This window comes from Manis pentadactyla, chromosome 10, assembly GCF_030020395.1.
Source record: "Manis pentadactyla isolate mManPen7 chromosome 10, mManPen7.hap1, whole genome shotgun sequence".
Taxonomy (NCBI): domain Eukaryota; kingdom Metazoa; phylum Chordata; class Mammalia; order Pholidota; family Manidae; genus Manis; species Manis pentadactyla.
Window position 1 is genome coordinate 4,646,723 of NC_080028.1, and position 15,517 is coordinate 4,662,239.

The 15,517-nt window shown below is 55.7% G+C and overlaps 1 protein-coding gene across 1 annotated transcript in view; it reads right to left on the bottom strand.

Moving 5' to 3' along the window:
- The window catches only part of ARHGAP8 (Rho GTPase activating protein 8), a 60,517-nt gene that overhangs the window by 18,086 nt on the left and 26,914 nt on the right, over nt 1-15,517 (bottom strand). Inside the window, exons 6-9 of the mRNA XM_057486294.1 lie at nt 13,474-13,605; nt 10,600-10,686; nt 5,240-5,338; nt 3,815-3,925 (exon numbers count right to left, since the gene is read on the bottom strand). Of these exons, the coding sequence (XP_057342277.1) occupies nt 3,815-3,925; nt 5,240-5,338; nt 10,600-10,686; nt 13,474-13,605 (429 nt within the window). The remainder of the gene's footprint in view (nt 1-3,814; nt 3,926-5,239; nt 5,339-10,599; nt 10,687-13,473; nt 13,606-15,517) is intronic.

The following is a 15,517-nucleotide window of genomic DNA, read 5'->3' on the forward strand; positions in this document are numbered from 1 at the left end:
ATATTGATGGCAGTCCTCCCAAACTGATCTACAGAGTCAGCATAATTCCTATTGAAATCCCAGCTGCTTCTTTGTGGAAATTGACAAGCTGATTCTAAAATTAATATGGAAATTTAAGGAACCTAGAATAGACAAAACAATCCTGAAAAAGAAAATCAAAGTTGAAAGACTCACACTTCCCAATTTCAAGACTTACTACAAAGACACAGTAATAAAGATAGTGTGGTGCTCAAAGAAGTAAGAGTCCAGTAATAAGTCCTCACATTTATGGTCAATTAGTTTTTGACAAGGATGCCAAGACAATTCAATGGAGGAAAGAATAGTCTTTAACAAATGGTCCCAGTCTGTGTGGGATAACCAGGGAAGGCTTCCTGGAGGAGGGGACTACGAAGGAATAAGAGCAGGAAAGCTGGACAGTAGGAACTGACTCACATTGTCTGTACACCCTGTGGTTAAGCTCCCTTGGCCCTAGAGGGTGAGGAGGGCAGGGTTTCAACTCTAGTTACAGTGAAAGAAACCAGGATGAGAATTTAGATCACTAGCTTGATTTCCCAAAGTGGGAATGTCAGAACTTAAGGGAATATGACCTTCCCTTAAGGAGGCTCCACCCTCTTTCCAATACCCCCCAGCTGCCCAGATAGGGCTGAACTAAATGCATATGTGCACTTCCATCTTCCCGCTTTAGGGACGGCAAACAAGCAAAGATCTCTTGAATCTCTAACTTCCCTTTAATATATTAAATTAATTAGCTTGTTCTAAGGTGATGGCTTTCTGTTGTGTGCTTTTGAACTTAGCTCAGCGAATTAACATTTGTGAATAGGATTTGGTTATGAATTTTAATGACTTTCATTCATAGTCCAAACAAATTACATATCTGGTGCTTTATTTAATATGTTTATTGCCACTTTATTATAGTCATTTGCAATGAAACAGCATAAAATATTAATTTAAAGTGGCAATCACATGGATTATCTCTCAAAGTGGCACACACAGAATGTTTTTCGAAGGTTTGTCCAAAGACACTCATTCTCTAAAGATATAATGAACTGATTTCTATAGTATAACCAGCCCTGGAACAGGGATGAACCATGGCCTTCAGTATCTTCTAGTATCTGCCTTCGATCTGATGACTGACAGTTCTGGAGTTCAACTGCTGTGGCAACACATTCTGAGAGGCACCTGCTCCAAACAGAAGGACGAACGTGCCCCGGTGCCGGGAGGACGACGCAAAGTCCTAACACACTGTACGCAGGTAGACGGCGCTGGGAATCCATGAGTTTGGTTTTTTTATTTTCATTTTTAAAGTTTTATTAGGCAATAAGGAGACACAAGTGGTTCTGAACAACTAAAGAGGAAATCCAGAAAGTACTGCCGCAGCCACCAGGCTAAGGGACTGATGGGAACACCAGCGGCCTCAGCTGTGACCACCAAGGGCCCCCGTGTCCCAAGAGCAGTTGTCAGCACAGAACCACAGGATGGGCTGAAAGTACAGAGGCCCCCAGCACAGGCCTTAGGAACTTTGGTAGAACAGTTGCGCAATGGCCGGACCCTCACCCGGGAGCCATGCTCACCAGCGCCCCCAGAGAGGCCTTTGGTCACTGCAGGTGGATTCCCAGTCCCGCCTTCCCGGGTGGCCTTTAGCCGTGGTTGGTCACAGCATTTTTACAATGTTCAGAACAGGAAAAGGAATTGCTGTGTGGTAAACTTCTGTTCCAGATTTTTCTGGGGCACATTATACTTGAACATATCCTGCGTTCACGAGTGCTTACAAAAGGCCCCTTTAAGGGAACTCGACCTACATGCTGGGCTGAGTGGACAGGCAGGTGTGAAGTCCAACGCCATCCAATGAGCATTTAAATTTAACATAAAATAAAGGTAGAAATTCAGTGCCTCAGTGGTACCAGCCACAGTGCCAGCGCTCAAAAGCCGCACATGGACAGTGATGACCATGTCTACCATCAGAGAACGTTCTGGAGAACAGCCCTCTCTAGCTGCTGTGACACACCCAGGCACCCACTCCCACCTCCTCACCCGCCAGGCCCACCCCGTCCATCTCCAGGACCCCTGCTGGTGCTCACTGAGGGCACGGGAAGCAGACCTGCCTGCCCCCTCCCTGACATGCCCACACAGGTACCCACCTCTCAGTGGTCCGCCACCTACGTCTGCTTCATTACCATAAACCTAGTAGTTGGAAACAAGTTTATCAGCGGCTGGTTCCTTCTAGAGGCTCCAGGGAAGAGTCCATTCTTGCCTGTTCCAGCTTCTAGAGGCACCTGCATTCCCTGGCTTATGGCTCCACATCCCGCCAACCTCTGCTTCCTGCTTCTATCCTGACCCTCCTGCCCCCTTCTTATAAGGCCCCCTGTGCTAACCCGGGCCCACCTGGCTTATTCAGGATGACTCCCCATCTCAGACCTTTAACCACATCTGCAAAGCCACTTTGACATGCAAGGTGACATATTCACAGGTTCCAGGGACATCACTGGGGCTATGATTCCGCCCACCACATCCACTCTAGGCCAAGGAGAAAGAGGGGGTCCCTAGGGCCATGTCTGCCTCCCTGTAGCCCCAGAGCCCATGAGAGAGGAGGAGGAGTCCGCACACCCAGAAGCCTCAGGAAGGCAAGTGACAGGTGTGGCGTGGCAGGTAGGCACCCCCAACCCCCCAGCCCAGGCGCCACTCAGAGCCTTCTCAATTGTCAACCTTTCAAAGTATATCCAGGTCCACTGTGGATCTTCAAGATCATCAGGTTTTTATAAGAAAACAAATCGTAGGCAAATTTCTAACAAGAAATGACTAATGTAAGTGGAACTGAGCCAGCTGCTCTGCAGGCCCTTCTACCGCACTCTAGACCCTGACTTTCCTGCACAGCACGCTGACCAGACCCAGCCACCCCTGTGGTTACAGGATAAACATCTTCATCTTTTGTTATTCCAGGTGGGTTGGCACTTGGCCTACTGTCAGAAGCAGAGGACACGTGGCTGGACAAGGAGCTCACTGCCAAGCAGGGCAAACAGCTGGAGGATGCCCCCATGGCAGCCTGCTCAGATCAAGGCTCTAATGGAGAAGAGGTTCCGTGTCCAGTCTAGAGCACTAAGGAAGGCTTCCTGGAGGAGGTGCCATTGTGATGAGTCTTAAAAGAGACAAAGTTAGCCTGGACAGGAGGCCCAGAATCCTTTACAAGCAGCCGTTGAAGATTAAAGATCACATCACCCAACTCATTCACTCTAGAAATAAGGAAAAAAGCTGAGAGGTGGAGCAAGTTCAAGGTCACGTGGCTAATAAGGGGTAAGATCAGTCAGAGAGGATGCGACACACCCAACAGCTTCAGCCCCAACCCTGGGAGGCTGAACCCAACAGCTGACTTCTCGTGGGTGTCCCGCGACCAGCATGGGCGTCAGTGGGAGGCACAGCCCGGTCACTCAGGGATGCACCGGGGGCAAACTGCCACCCGGCTACTGATGCTCCTGCCCAGTGGGACCCAACCCGTCCCTCCTTGGAAGGTGGTAGGGAGGGCCCTGGCCGTGGCCTGCGGCTCCGGAGCCAGAACAGCCAGGCAGCAGCAGTGACGAAGGCTGGGCTGAGAACCCCAGGTTCCTGGTCCTCTGCTTATGGGTGGGCCCCCCAAGCAAAGGGGTGCAGACACACACAGAAGTGAGCCCTCCGGTCTCAGCGAGCAGCCCATGCTTCAGCCTCCCTCACGGTTAAGCTGGGCTGCTGAAGGCAGAGGTCTCAACAAAACTCTCCTGGACATGGAAGTGTCCCCCAGTTCCCCAGAGGAAACAAGGGCAGGCTGCACCCCAGGCTCACTTACTATTGCAGACTGACGCCAAACTGCTGGGTGGGCAGAGGGGGCCGTGGCGGCGGCGTCCTCGCAGGAAGTGGTGGCGGGCCCTTGGGCAGGTTCTGGAGCTTCACGTCATACCTGCAGACATGACAGGAATCAGCTCACACCCTGCAGCGGAGAAGCCTTGGCCACGAGGGGCTGCCTCCAGCGCTGTAGGGGGCTGCACACCCCACGAACATCTGCAGGATACCTGAGTCTCATCCTTCTGGGCCCACGTGCCACACTGCCACATGCACACACATGCACACACACTCGCATCCGCCGTTGCCGGGGAGTGTCCACACAGAAGGCAGCAAGCACAGTCCAACTCCCATCAAGCATCTGGCCTCTCCTGCCAAGCCCGCGTGTGTCTGCACGAGAGCTTCCCTCTGCTGGGAGCACCCTTCCCTGGCCTCTCGATCCAGACAACTGTCCCTCTGCAACTCACTCTGGGAGGCGCCCCCTCCTGGAAGCTTTCCCTGATATTCCCTCCCCAGCTGAGTTCAGAGCCTCCTCCAGCCCCAGCTGTCACTGACATGTGGCCCCCATGATGTGGGACATCCTGAGGGCAGGGACACTCCCTACACAGTTCTGTGTTCCCAGCACCTGGCACTTGGTGCTCACAGGAACCTAACACCTCCGGTCACCCCACAAGGCCACCAACCTCACCTGCATGCAGCTTGGCGAGGGCACTGCTCCCTCAAAGGAACCCCTCAGAGGGAGATGCAAAGGGCGGAGGGTGCCCAGGCTGGACTGGGTCCTGCCCCTGCCCTGGCAGGGGGGGGCCAGGGCCGTCCACACACCCTCCTTGGCTCACCTGACCCTACTGTGGGAGACCGACCATCAGAGCGGGGTTCCCTCTCGGCAGGTGTATAAGATAAAGTAGCAGACACAGTAACATAAAATAAAGTTAGAAATTCAGTGCCTCAATGGTACCAGCCACATTTCCAGCGCTCAAAAGCCACACAGGGACAGTGATGACCATGTCTACCATCAGAGAACGTTCTGGAGAACAGCCAGAACAGTTAACTTTCAGCACAAAGCCGCTGGATGGGTTGTTTTCCAGAGCGCCTGTAATGTGCCTGGGAACATTCTGCTCCGCACACGCTGTTAGCCACACACTCAAGAGATCCCCCTAAATCTCTGCTCAAAACAAAACCAGTGAACACCAAGGCAGAGAGAGAACAGTGGTTACCATTATGGCTTCTACACCTTAAATCAGGTTTGCAGTGGTGGGAGAGAGATGCATCTCGTTCCTGTACACAAGCTTCGCGGCTTTGCTTCTCTGAGTCAGCAGTTGGCATCCCCTGCCGCAGATTTCTGAGCCAGAGCTGGCCAGGCACACGTTTGGAAATGAAGCCTGTGGAAACGTGAAGGTGTGTTCCCTGCCTCCCGGGCCAGGGTCTGACTCACTGCAAAACTTCCGGGGGGATGGTCAGCTGGTCGTCTTTGAGGTATTCACGGAGCTCACTCAAATAGTTGAAATAGGTGACTTTTTTCCCGAACTTGTGACTGAAAAAGCAGAAGCAAGAGAATAAAAACGATGAGGTGGCAACCGAGAGGCCAGGGGCCTGGGAGGGGGGCTGGCGGCAGGAGAGCTGGAGAAACAATGCTGGCATTTTTTATATCGAGAAAATGTAAATGCTGACACGACGTGAAACCAGAATATACTAGAAGTATGATGTGTCTGCAGATGCTTCACTTTCATAAATATCTGCCTCCAATTTGAATCTGCTGTGAATTTGCATAGATACAGGAGACAGCATGGGAGCCAGGGGGGCCCTCGCAGGGGTGCAGAGGCCTGTGCTGTCCCACTGGGGCGTCTCCTCTCCCTGCGGGGTCCCGTGGAGGCAGGGGACACAGTGGTTCCACATCGCTGCAGGGACCACAAAAGACCCTCCCCGTGTCACCAGGACGGTGCCACCCTGGGGGCCACAGTGCAGCAAGCACGATGGAGTCGAGCCCTCCCAACCACTTTACCCCTTTCAGGGCCTCAATCTCCCCTTGAAAATGGGGGTTGTCCCCTCTACGTGAGACTGTTTTTGAAGCAGCCCGCTGTCTCGCACCCGGTGGGCATCAGTACCTGTGAATATTGTTCAACAGGCCTCAGTTTCCTCAACTGCCAAGTGGGGACGAGGAAGGCGGGAGCAGAGGGCAAGCAGTAGGGGCCGGGCACAGGCCCTCCCGGAGCCGACCTCCTGAACGCTTTGGCTTTACAGCCCTGCTCAAGCCCAGCCGACGTGCACAGCCTGCACCTACGTCACGTACATGTACAGTTTGATGGGTCTGGACACGAGCGTGCAGCCTGATGCTGTCACCACAGTGAGGGAACAAGCATCTCCGTTGTCTCCAAAGGCTTCCTCGTGCCCCTCTGCACTTTTGTTGCTGTTTTGGTGGTAAGAACACTTCACGTGGACGTACCTACCGCCTTACACAAGTTTCCAAGTGCACCACGCCGCAGGGCTAGCGGCAGGCCCTGCGCTGTCCCTTGGATCCAGAACCTCCTCCCCTCGTGTAACCAAAGGCTATTGTACGACAATGTATCACAAGCCCTGGGCCCGGAGCGGCGGGCGGCCGAGCCGTGTGCACTGGCTCCCCCTAGTGGGTAAGGGGAATCAGACGGGGCGCCCAGACCCCCGGCTGCACGGAGGGGCAAAGGGGGCCTGGCCACTCCACGTGAACCGTCTGCAGGGACACAGGGGTCAGCTTCAGAGGTTCAGGGAGGCTTCGAAGATGACCCCCACCCATTCAGAAGCCCCCTCCACCTTTCTGTGTTTCTGCCTCACGCCCTCCAGCTGGCCTGGCATTTGCTGGCCACCAGGCTCTGACGGGCGGACGCAGACAGGGCCCTGCTTCCTGCCTCTCAGCCTAGGAAGGGCCCCGGGGCAGCTCATTCAGGGCGTGTGGCAGAATCACCAGGCCCCACCTACACGGGTCAGAGTCGCAAGGCGTGGGTCGAGCCCGGGGACCCTCCTGTTCTCAGGCATCAGACAGCTGTCGCACTGTCCACTTCCTCCTCCTTCACATGAGGACTCTAGGTCTCAGTCAGGTCACACAGCCCACAGTCCCCCGCTCCCCAGCTCCCGTGATCCTCTCCTGGCACTTGTTTACCTCCACACCTGAGCAGGGTCAGGGGTAGAGCCACACAGGCTTGGGTTAGAATCCCAGCAGAGCCTTTACTTGCTGTGTGACTTCAGGCAAGCTGCTTAACCTCTCTGAGCATCTACCTCCTCTCCTTTGGAAAAAGGAAAATAGAGCTGACTTCATAGGATTGTTTTGGGGTGCCTGGCATATGAGGTGCATAAAAGATTATAATTAATCAGTAAGCAATCAATTAATAGTAAAAATTTAAAAAACCCTAGCAGCTATCACGGTGCATTTACTGGTGCCAGGCAGACCTTGTTTTAAACACCCTATGTGTATTTAGTGAGTGAAATGTTGTGATGATGGAATGACATAAGTAGTGTTATCAACTGTACAGAGAAACTGAGGCAGAGAGCAGCGGCACCTGTTGCCCAGGCAAACGGATGGTCAGGGGCAGTGCAGGGTCAAGCCCAGGCAGTCTGGCTCCAGAACCACCACGTCGTCTAGGCTACTGTGCTGCAAACATCAGTAGCAGGTGATTTTCCCCCCAAGAACTAATTGCGGTGTCTAGAACTCAACTTTTCTAAGGTGAATGAAGGCACATCTGAAACACCTCTGGGCAGAGGGGTAACCAGCACTGGCTTTCTCACTACGTCAAATATGGCCCCAGTGTGCTGGTCCTGGGTAAATAACAAAACACACAAACAAAACCCAGCTTCCCGGTGGTGCGTGTCCGCAGCACAGGCAACCGGGTGGGAAAACCGGCAGAGAATCCTAGTAAAAATAATGAACTCTTGGCCACAAAAATCTCCCCCCATACTAAGTGGAGCTGACTCAGACCTGCCGTTCCAGGAATTCTCCCAGTGGAGCCTGCAGATCCGAGAACTGTGTCTGACCCCACCGGCAGGGCCGCACAAGTCAGGGCCTCTGCAATTAGTGCTGGCAGCTGAGGGGGGCAAGACAGGCTCCCACTCCCCGGGCAGAGCAGCTCTCGCCCTGGACAACATACCTCCCCTTAAAGAGCTTTCAGTTCCAGGAGATTAGACGTCAGCCTGCTACGACCCCTCGATCTGATCTGAGGGTCACAGTGGGATTTATTAACAGGGAGGGCATCTCGGAGCAGGGCAGAAACCCCTCCTCTTGGCTGCAGCCCTGCCCAGCCTAACCTGCGGGTAACACATGGGCCTCCTGCTTCTGCAGAGCCCAGGACTCTGTACTGAAGGGGGGCGGGCACAGTGTCCCTCCGGGGTCACTCCTTACATGACAGGACATGCTGGCAAGTCCCTCCTCAAGCCCGAGTCGGCCCAGAGAGCAGCGGTGAACAGCTCCAGGGGACCCCACCCATGCGGCCCAGCATCACAGACCACGAATCCCAGGTCCGGCAGTCCAGAATGAGGGAGTTTTGCTCACCCTTCCGCCCACTAAGACCCCCTCCTCCACAGGGCACCAGATTTCACCCCTCGGAGGGAGCTGGCCAGCTCCTCCGTCACATGCCACAGACACCCTGCCGGTCTCTGTGGGACCACTGGGTGGTGTCGAACTGGAAGGTTCTGCTCTGCCCCTTGCTAGAACACGTACCCAAGGACAGTGGCTGCCCCTCTCCCAGCTCCGGGCCCCAGGGCCTCGCTCTGAGCCTGGCAGACCTTAGGTACAAAGACACGCAAGTACACAGAGCGAGGCCATGCTGTAGAGAACATGAGGGCCCAGGGGCAAGGCAGGTGGCGCTCTGGGAGCAGCAGGGCCTGGCAATGCCAGACACAGAGCAGACGGCAGGGATGCACCTCAGACAGCAGTGGGGTCACTGATGGTGTGTGTGTGAGCGTCGGTGTGTACACATGTGAGCACACTTATAGTGTACACGCTCACCAGGTGAGAAAAGCAGGGTCTACGGGATGCCGAGAGGTGGCACAGTATGAGTGACGTGGAGGGGGAGCAGGGCCCCGGTGTCTTAGCTTCCTGCAGCTGCCGTTACAGATTATCGCAAACCTAGTGGCTTGATCTCCACATTTACCACCCCAGGTCACAAGTCCGACAGAGGCCCCAGTGGAAGAAAACCACACGTCAGCAGGGTTGGCTCCTTCCAGAGCTGGTGAGGAGAATCTGCTTCCCCGCTGCGCCACTTACAGAGGCCCCGCATCCCTCGCTCGGCCCTCCTCCATCCTCAGGGCCGCGTCGCTGATCTGCCTCCCGTCACACCACTTCCCCTGGTGACAGCCAGGAAAGCTCTGCCAAGGCCCCTTGTCACCACACTGGGCCACAGACGATCCGGGACCATCTCCCATCCAGACGTCCACACCTCAATCATGTCTGCAAAGTCCCCTTTGCCACAAAAGACGATGCACGTATCCACAGGCTCCAGGGACTTGGGTAGGGACATGCCTGGAGGACCTCATTCAGCCACCACACCAGCAACGAAGGGTCCCAGGCCCCAAAGACTAATGCTTGCCCACACTGCCCCAAGAGCCAGATGCAGTGACAGACACAGGCCACAAGGACAAGGGGGAGACAGCAGCCCTGCCCCCAGGGAAGCAGCCACGGGTAGGGACAGGCAGGTGCCTGGGACCCCAGCACCGTCTGTGCTCTCGGGCCTGGGGGTGCTGGGAGGCAACCACCTGCCTGGGTGCTCCGACCTCCTCGCACACACCTGTGCCCTCCTGCGCCAAGCACCCCTCTCTCTGCAGGCAGGTGGCCGGAGCCACTGTGCGCTGGGTCTCGTCACCTCCCCACCCCTCATGTGGCAGTGTGCAGTTTGTGCCTGAAGGACACGGCCACAGTGGAGGGACAGAGAGCCGCCCGTGCGGCCCCGGCACAGCCCCTGCGGCCTGACATACCCTTGAACTCCACATCCCAAAACTGAGACAGGAATGATCCAGTGGGAAAAGAGGCCGGATGGGAAGCCGACTGAAGTCGCCTCGTTTCCAGGCTGGAGCTTCAACTCTTCAGGCTTTCACTGGGCCGTGTGTAGTCAGGGTTGGCTCCAACCCCGCACAGCCCCGAGAAGGGACCAGCCCACGTGGCTGGGGAGACATCGCCTGTGCCACTGGGATGTCCGGCCTGATGAGATGCCCGTGCCTGGAGCCTGGGGTCACACCATGCTTCACGCCAACACTGCAACACGTGGCAGGAGTCCCACTGTTTGTGGGAAGGGCCGCACCCTAACTAAGGTCACCTTGCAGCTCTGTGCCTAAGTGACAGCCCCCCAGCCCCCAAAAAAACCCTAGACACCAAGACTCAGGTGGGCTACCCTAAAGAGCAATACTCTCCACCTGTGTCACGTATGGTGGGGAGAACCGAGGGCCTGTCTTCCTGCACTCCACCCGCGTGCCTTTCAATGCTGGGGCTTGTGTCCTTTGTCTTAAAGACCAGAACCGTGGGCGTGACAGCTCTTCTGAGTTCTGTGGGTCCTTGCGGTGAAAGGCTGAACCTGAGGGTGGTGTCAGGGACCCCGACACAGGTGTATAAAGGAGGTGCTCAGGTCATGGCAGGACTTAAAATACTAGGTGCAAACCTCACCGCTACTGTGAGCAGCGTTCCTGTTTACGACCATCAGCTCCGCAACCCCGTAAGCACAGGGCGGGCACGGTACCCCAGGCACAAGCTCCATGGGTGCCTGGAGAGGGAAGCCATCCCCAGTGCCAAGGCACAGGGCCTCCCACCCCAGTGAGATCATCACCAAGAATGCCACTGACCTCGTGAGGGGTTTGAAGATGTTCCACAGGACCTTGATGAAGTTGGTGGGGTGCACGATGTAGAGGGCCTTCAGGTTCTTTCTGCACCTAAGGAGAGGATGGGGGGTGACCTCAGAGCAGGATGCACAGACACTCCCCCCAAGCTGGAGGACCCCAAGGCCACTGCCTCAGCCGCGAGCCCAGAGCCTTTGGCTCTCAACAGAGCTGATCTGAGGATGCTGAGCCAGAACTAGAAGGGGAAGATCAGGGCCCCACACCCACGACATTCACCAAGCATGCACGCCAGACTTTACAGTGTGCACAGTAAGAGCCCCCTTACAGCCACTAACTCACGGTGGGGAGGGCAGGGGGTGGGGCGCACCCTGGAGGGCAATTTGACAAAAAGCTTGGAAATGAACCCTGCAAAGAGCCCTTCCCCGCCCTCCTCTGCTGGGAGCTGATCCTGGGCCAGGAGAGCTGTCTGCGCGCCCACCAGAGCCGCTGCTATGCGAGCCACGGGCAGGCCGCACACTGGGCCTCAAGGCGCTTCCCGGCTGCTCTCCTCCCCCCTCCCCAAAGCACTCACTGCAAAGCCATCAGGCTGAGCCTGGGGCCCCGGGTGCACCCATCTGGGGCGGGAACAGAGGGTAGGCAGGGCAGCCACAGCTGGCACGGGGCATGACAAGGAGCCGCCCGAGAGGGGAGGAGAGGCGCCCACAAGCCCCGCATGGGGTCAGCCAGGGGTGTGCTGGGCCCAGGTCTTACCCAGACCATCAGAGCCACCGTCACCCTTTCAGGAATTTTGGGAGCCAGTTGTGCAAACAATCATTATTAAATAATATAAACTTACAGTTAAGTAAATCATATTAAACACAATGGTAATAAATATTCAAAACTCATTGTTGCCTGATTGTTTTACCACATTCACCATCCCCCATGCCCTGAGGGGTTATGGCTGCGGGTGGAAATCCGCATACAGGTGGCTGCTGCCCTTCCTTCCCAGCTCTGTGTCCGGTGGCATCGTGCTGGCGGCTTGAAAGTGGCCGCGGCGGCAGGATTCACAGCATGGAGACCCGCAGACTTTACCATCAGCCTCCCAAACTCTCCGAGGGCTGGTTACTGAACGTGTACCCAGGCCAGACCGGGGCGAGCCGAGGACAGGGGAGGGGCGGAGGCCAACGGAGGCATCTGAGCCACAGCGGGTGTAGCCAGGGGTGTGAGCAGGGCTCACAGGCATGTGGTGCTGACAGTGGCTGTGCCCGGGCTCAGTGTGTGCGAAGGGTAGCTCTGAGGTCAGTCAGACGCTGGGCGATTGATGGGTGAGTAAGGAGGTGCGGGCCCAGGTGAGTCAGGACACAAGGGCAGAAAGGGGCCAGAACCCTTAGGGTAGGGCTGACTGTGCACAGGTTGGTGTGAGCCCTGCTTCCTATGTAACACACCGGCACACAGCAACAGGCACATGTGGACACAAACACTGCTATTGTGTGTACACGTGTACATGCATGCGTGGAGCTGGAACCCCAAAAGCAACAGCACCCAACTTCCAGCACCTGGTCCACAGAGAGCATGCTCTCTAAAAGGAACCAGGGCTACTGGAGAAACAGCAGAGCCCTGGGCTGGGCGAGGACAATGAAAGGTGTGCCTGGAGCACCTCGTGCTAGAAATGTTCAGAGGGAGGGGACACAGGTGCTGGGAGCAGAAGGCAGGCCATTCATGAATGCCACACTTTGCAAGTGTAAAGTCTGCTCAGGGACAGGGGCTGCTGGCTCTCTGGGGACAACCCAGGAGAGCTTCATGGGGGAGGGCCAGAGCAGGGGCCTAGCGGTGTCCCCCTGCTGGGCCGGCATGTGCAGCATCAGATAAATGACTGCAAAGTGCAGTAACAAGCCTCCCTACAATGCAGGACAGGAATCCAAGAAATTCCTCCAAAGGCTCTATGGACAATGATGTCAGGACCCAAGACAGGAGGGAGGGCGGGAGGGCTCTGGGGGATCAGACACTGCCTGCCACTATCCCACCAGCTCACACATATGTTAGATCTCCATTACAGGTTTGGAAGGACCTTGAAGAAAAAACCCCAGAGGAATCAGGGCATCAACATTTATACCCATCAGTCTGTTAGCCAAACAGACTGCCAAGTGGATGGTCACACAGGACGTCGCTCAGGAGAGAATCCACCCGCTCCAAGCATTCCCAAGTCGTGGGGAACATGGGGTGGGGTAGGAGAGGGAGATGGGGTCTCAGGTGGGGGTCCCAGCCCTGCCACACACCAGCTGAGGGGCCTGGAGTGAGACAGCTGCTCTCTGGGGCCTGTGTGTCCTCGTCAGTAAAACGCACTGCCCAGCTCACCAACAGGAGACACCAGAAAGCCTATGTGTGGTGTGGACCATACAGGGCCATGTGGGTGGGAAGGGCACCTGGGGACAGCTGTGCAGTCCTTCTCTCGGCCAACAATTCACCAGCCCAGGGTCGGGGATCTAGGTACCACCTGCTTTTGCTCAGCCCACAGACTAAGAAGGGCTTTACATTCGTAAATGACTGAAAAAATATTAGAAGGATAATAGTTCAGGACATGTGATACTAACCTGAAACTCCTATTTCAGTGTCTGTAAATAAAGTTCTACTGGAACGCACTCCACTATTTGCTGACATATTGTCCGGGGCTGCTTTCCCGCTGTGAGGCACAGCTCCGTACATGACAGACCTGACGGTCCAGAAGCCGAATCCTGCCTGGCTGGCTCTTTAAGAACTCCTATGCCCACTGACGGAGCCCCTGGCCCTGAGAGGGGACTCCACCACTCTGTCTCCCACTGCACTGTGGTGACCCCGCTGTCACCTGAACCTCCCCACGCCAGCCAACACTGAGTTCACCCCTAAAGACAGGGGGACACACACTTCCAGTCAAACTCCTTGTAGGTGGTCTGGAGCCAGCCCAGGGACGGCCTGTTCCGGCTGTTCAGCCCATAGTGGAAGTAGACGATGATGTAATCGCTCTCCACGTACTGGTCCAGCATGTACTTCAAATACCTGGGCACAAAGCAGAGTCAGTCATGAAAACCCGTCCTCGTCACTGAAACTGAACATGGTCCTCCATAATGGAAGCTGTGGTCACCCAGTGGGTGCCAGCACTGGGCGGTGGGGGGACTCACCCAGGGCAACATTGGGCATCTGCCGCAGGGGGCCCAGTCATTTGTTGGATGACAACTGAGACTCAGAGATGGTACGTAACTTCCCTAAGGTCACACAGCTAGTAAGTGACTACGGTGGGCTGAAAACAGCCTCCAGAAACGTCCACATCAAATCCCTGGAAACTGCGAACGTGACCTTATTTGGAAAAGGGTCTTTGCAGGTGTGACTAAGTTAAGACTCATGATAGAATAGTCTGTCCTGGCTTAGGTGGGTGCTAAACGTGATCACATGTGTCCTGGTATGACAGATATAAAGGGAAGATGGCCATGGGAAGATGAGGCAGAGAGTGACGTGGCCACCAGCCCAGGAGGGTGCAGGACTGTCGACAGCCATCAGAAGCTAGAAGGGGCAAGGAGGAATCCTCCCCCGGAGGGGGGACGCCCTAGAGAGGGTGCATAGCCCTGCCAGCACCTTGATTTGGAGTGATCCCCAGGACTGTAAGGGGATGAATTTGGTGCAGTCATGTGTTCTAATGGCCACAGGAAATAAACACCGAGGATGAGCTGAGATTCAAACCCAAGACCCAGTCCTCAGTCCTTCAGCTCAGACTCCCAGGTGTTCTGTTGTGTTTCTAGAAGCAAGTCCTTCTTTCCAGATTGGTCCCCAACACTTTCTCTTTTACTGTAAAGCAGAATCCTGACCCTGTCTGCTTCTGTGACTGCACCCCACAGTATAAACCCCACCAATCTGCATGCTCACTGCCAAGGGTCGCATAGCACTCCCGTCCTTTCCTGCCTCTGCTTCTGTGACCCACTCGAAAGGCCTTGTCCAGCCCCCTTTGGGAGGTGAGATGCAGAGAGACCGCTCCGAACCCCGCTGTCATCTGCCGGACCGAATTGACGAGCTGTGGCACGTCAGGTCATCTACACCACTAACTAGCTGCACAACTTATAATTAATCCAGCCCAGCGCGCCGGGAATATAGGCCCAACTTCTCTGAGGCTTCAGCAGGAAGCACATGGTGACACAGGTGCTGTGTAGACACCACCTGCTGGGAGCTCCGGGGGCCCAGGGGTGTGGCTGGTGCTCCTGTGGGCCAGGGTCCCCAGAACTGCCCCGGGAGAACACCCCGGCGGCCTCCGCCACCTGCAAGCGCTCACGGTCCTCACTGTGGGGACACCGCGGCGGAGCCGGTACCTTGCACCAAAGGGTGTCAGCTCCTTCTTTGCTCGTGTGATTCCTGAATGTCTTGGAGAGTCACTGCACAAGGCACAGACTCTCTGAACTGCAGGCCTTACGCTATTTGCTCACAGTCTTCACAAGGACCCTGTGGGGCAGGTACTATAGGCCCATTTCACAGAGGAGTCAACCGAGGCTGGCAGAGAACAAGTGAGGGGCAGATCAGGATTTGAACAGAGCAGCCTGGCTCCAAGTCCACTTGTTGACCACAGTCTTGCCCCCAGAGATCCACGTGCTCCCCCATCGTCTGCTTTGACAAATAAAAATGATGCGAAGCTGACATCATGCAGAAGCCACTGCAACACCCAACGTCTCCAGCACATCGGCTCAGCGCCCTTCAGACGCGGCCGTCGGGGTGTGATTCACAGAGGTCGTCCTCCCTGCAGTCACCTGCACTGACAGGGCCCAGACAGGATCTCCAGTGTCACAGCGAGTCCCCGAGCCGGGGAAAACATCCATCACCTCTGAGGATGGTTCCGTTTGTCCGCATTTCTCAACTATTTTTCGAGAAAGGGGAAATGAGGGGAATGTCAATGCTCAGCTCACTTATCCACACCAGACACTTCCAGTAA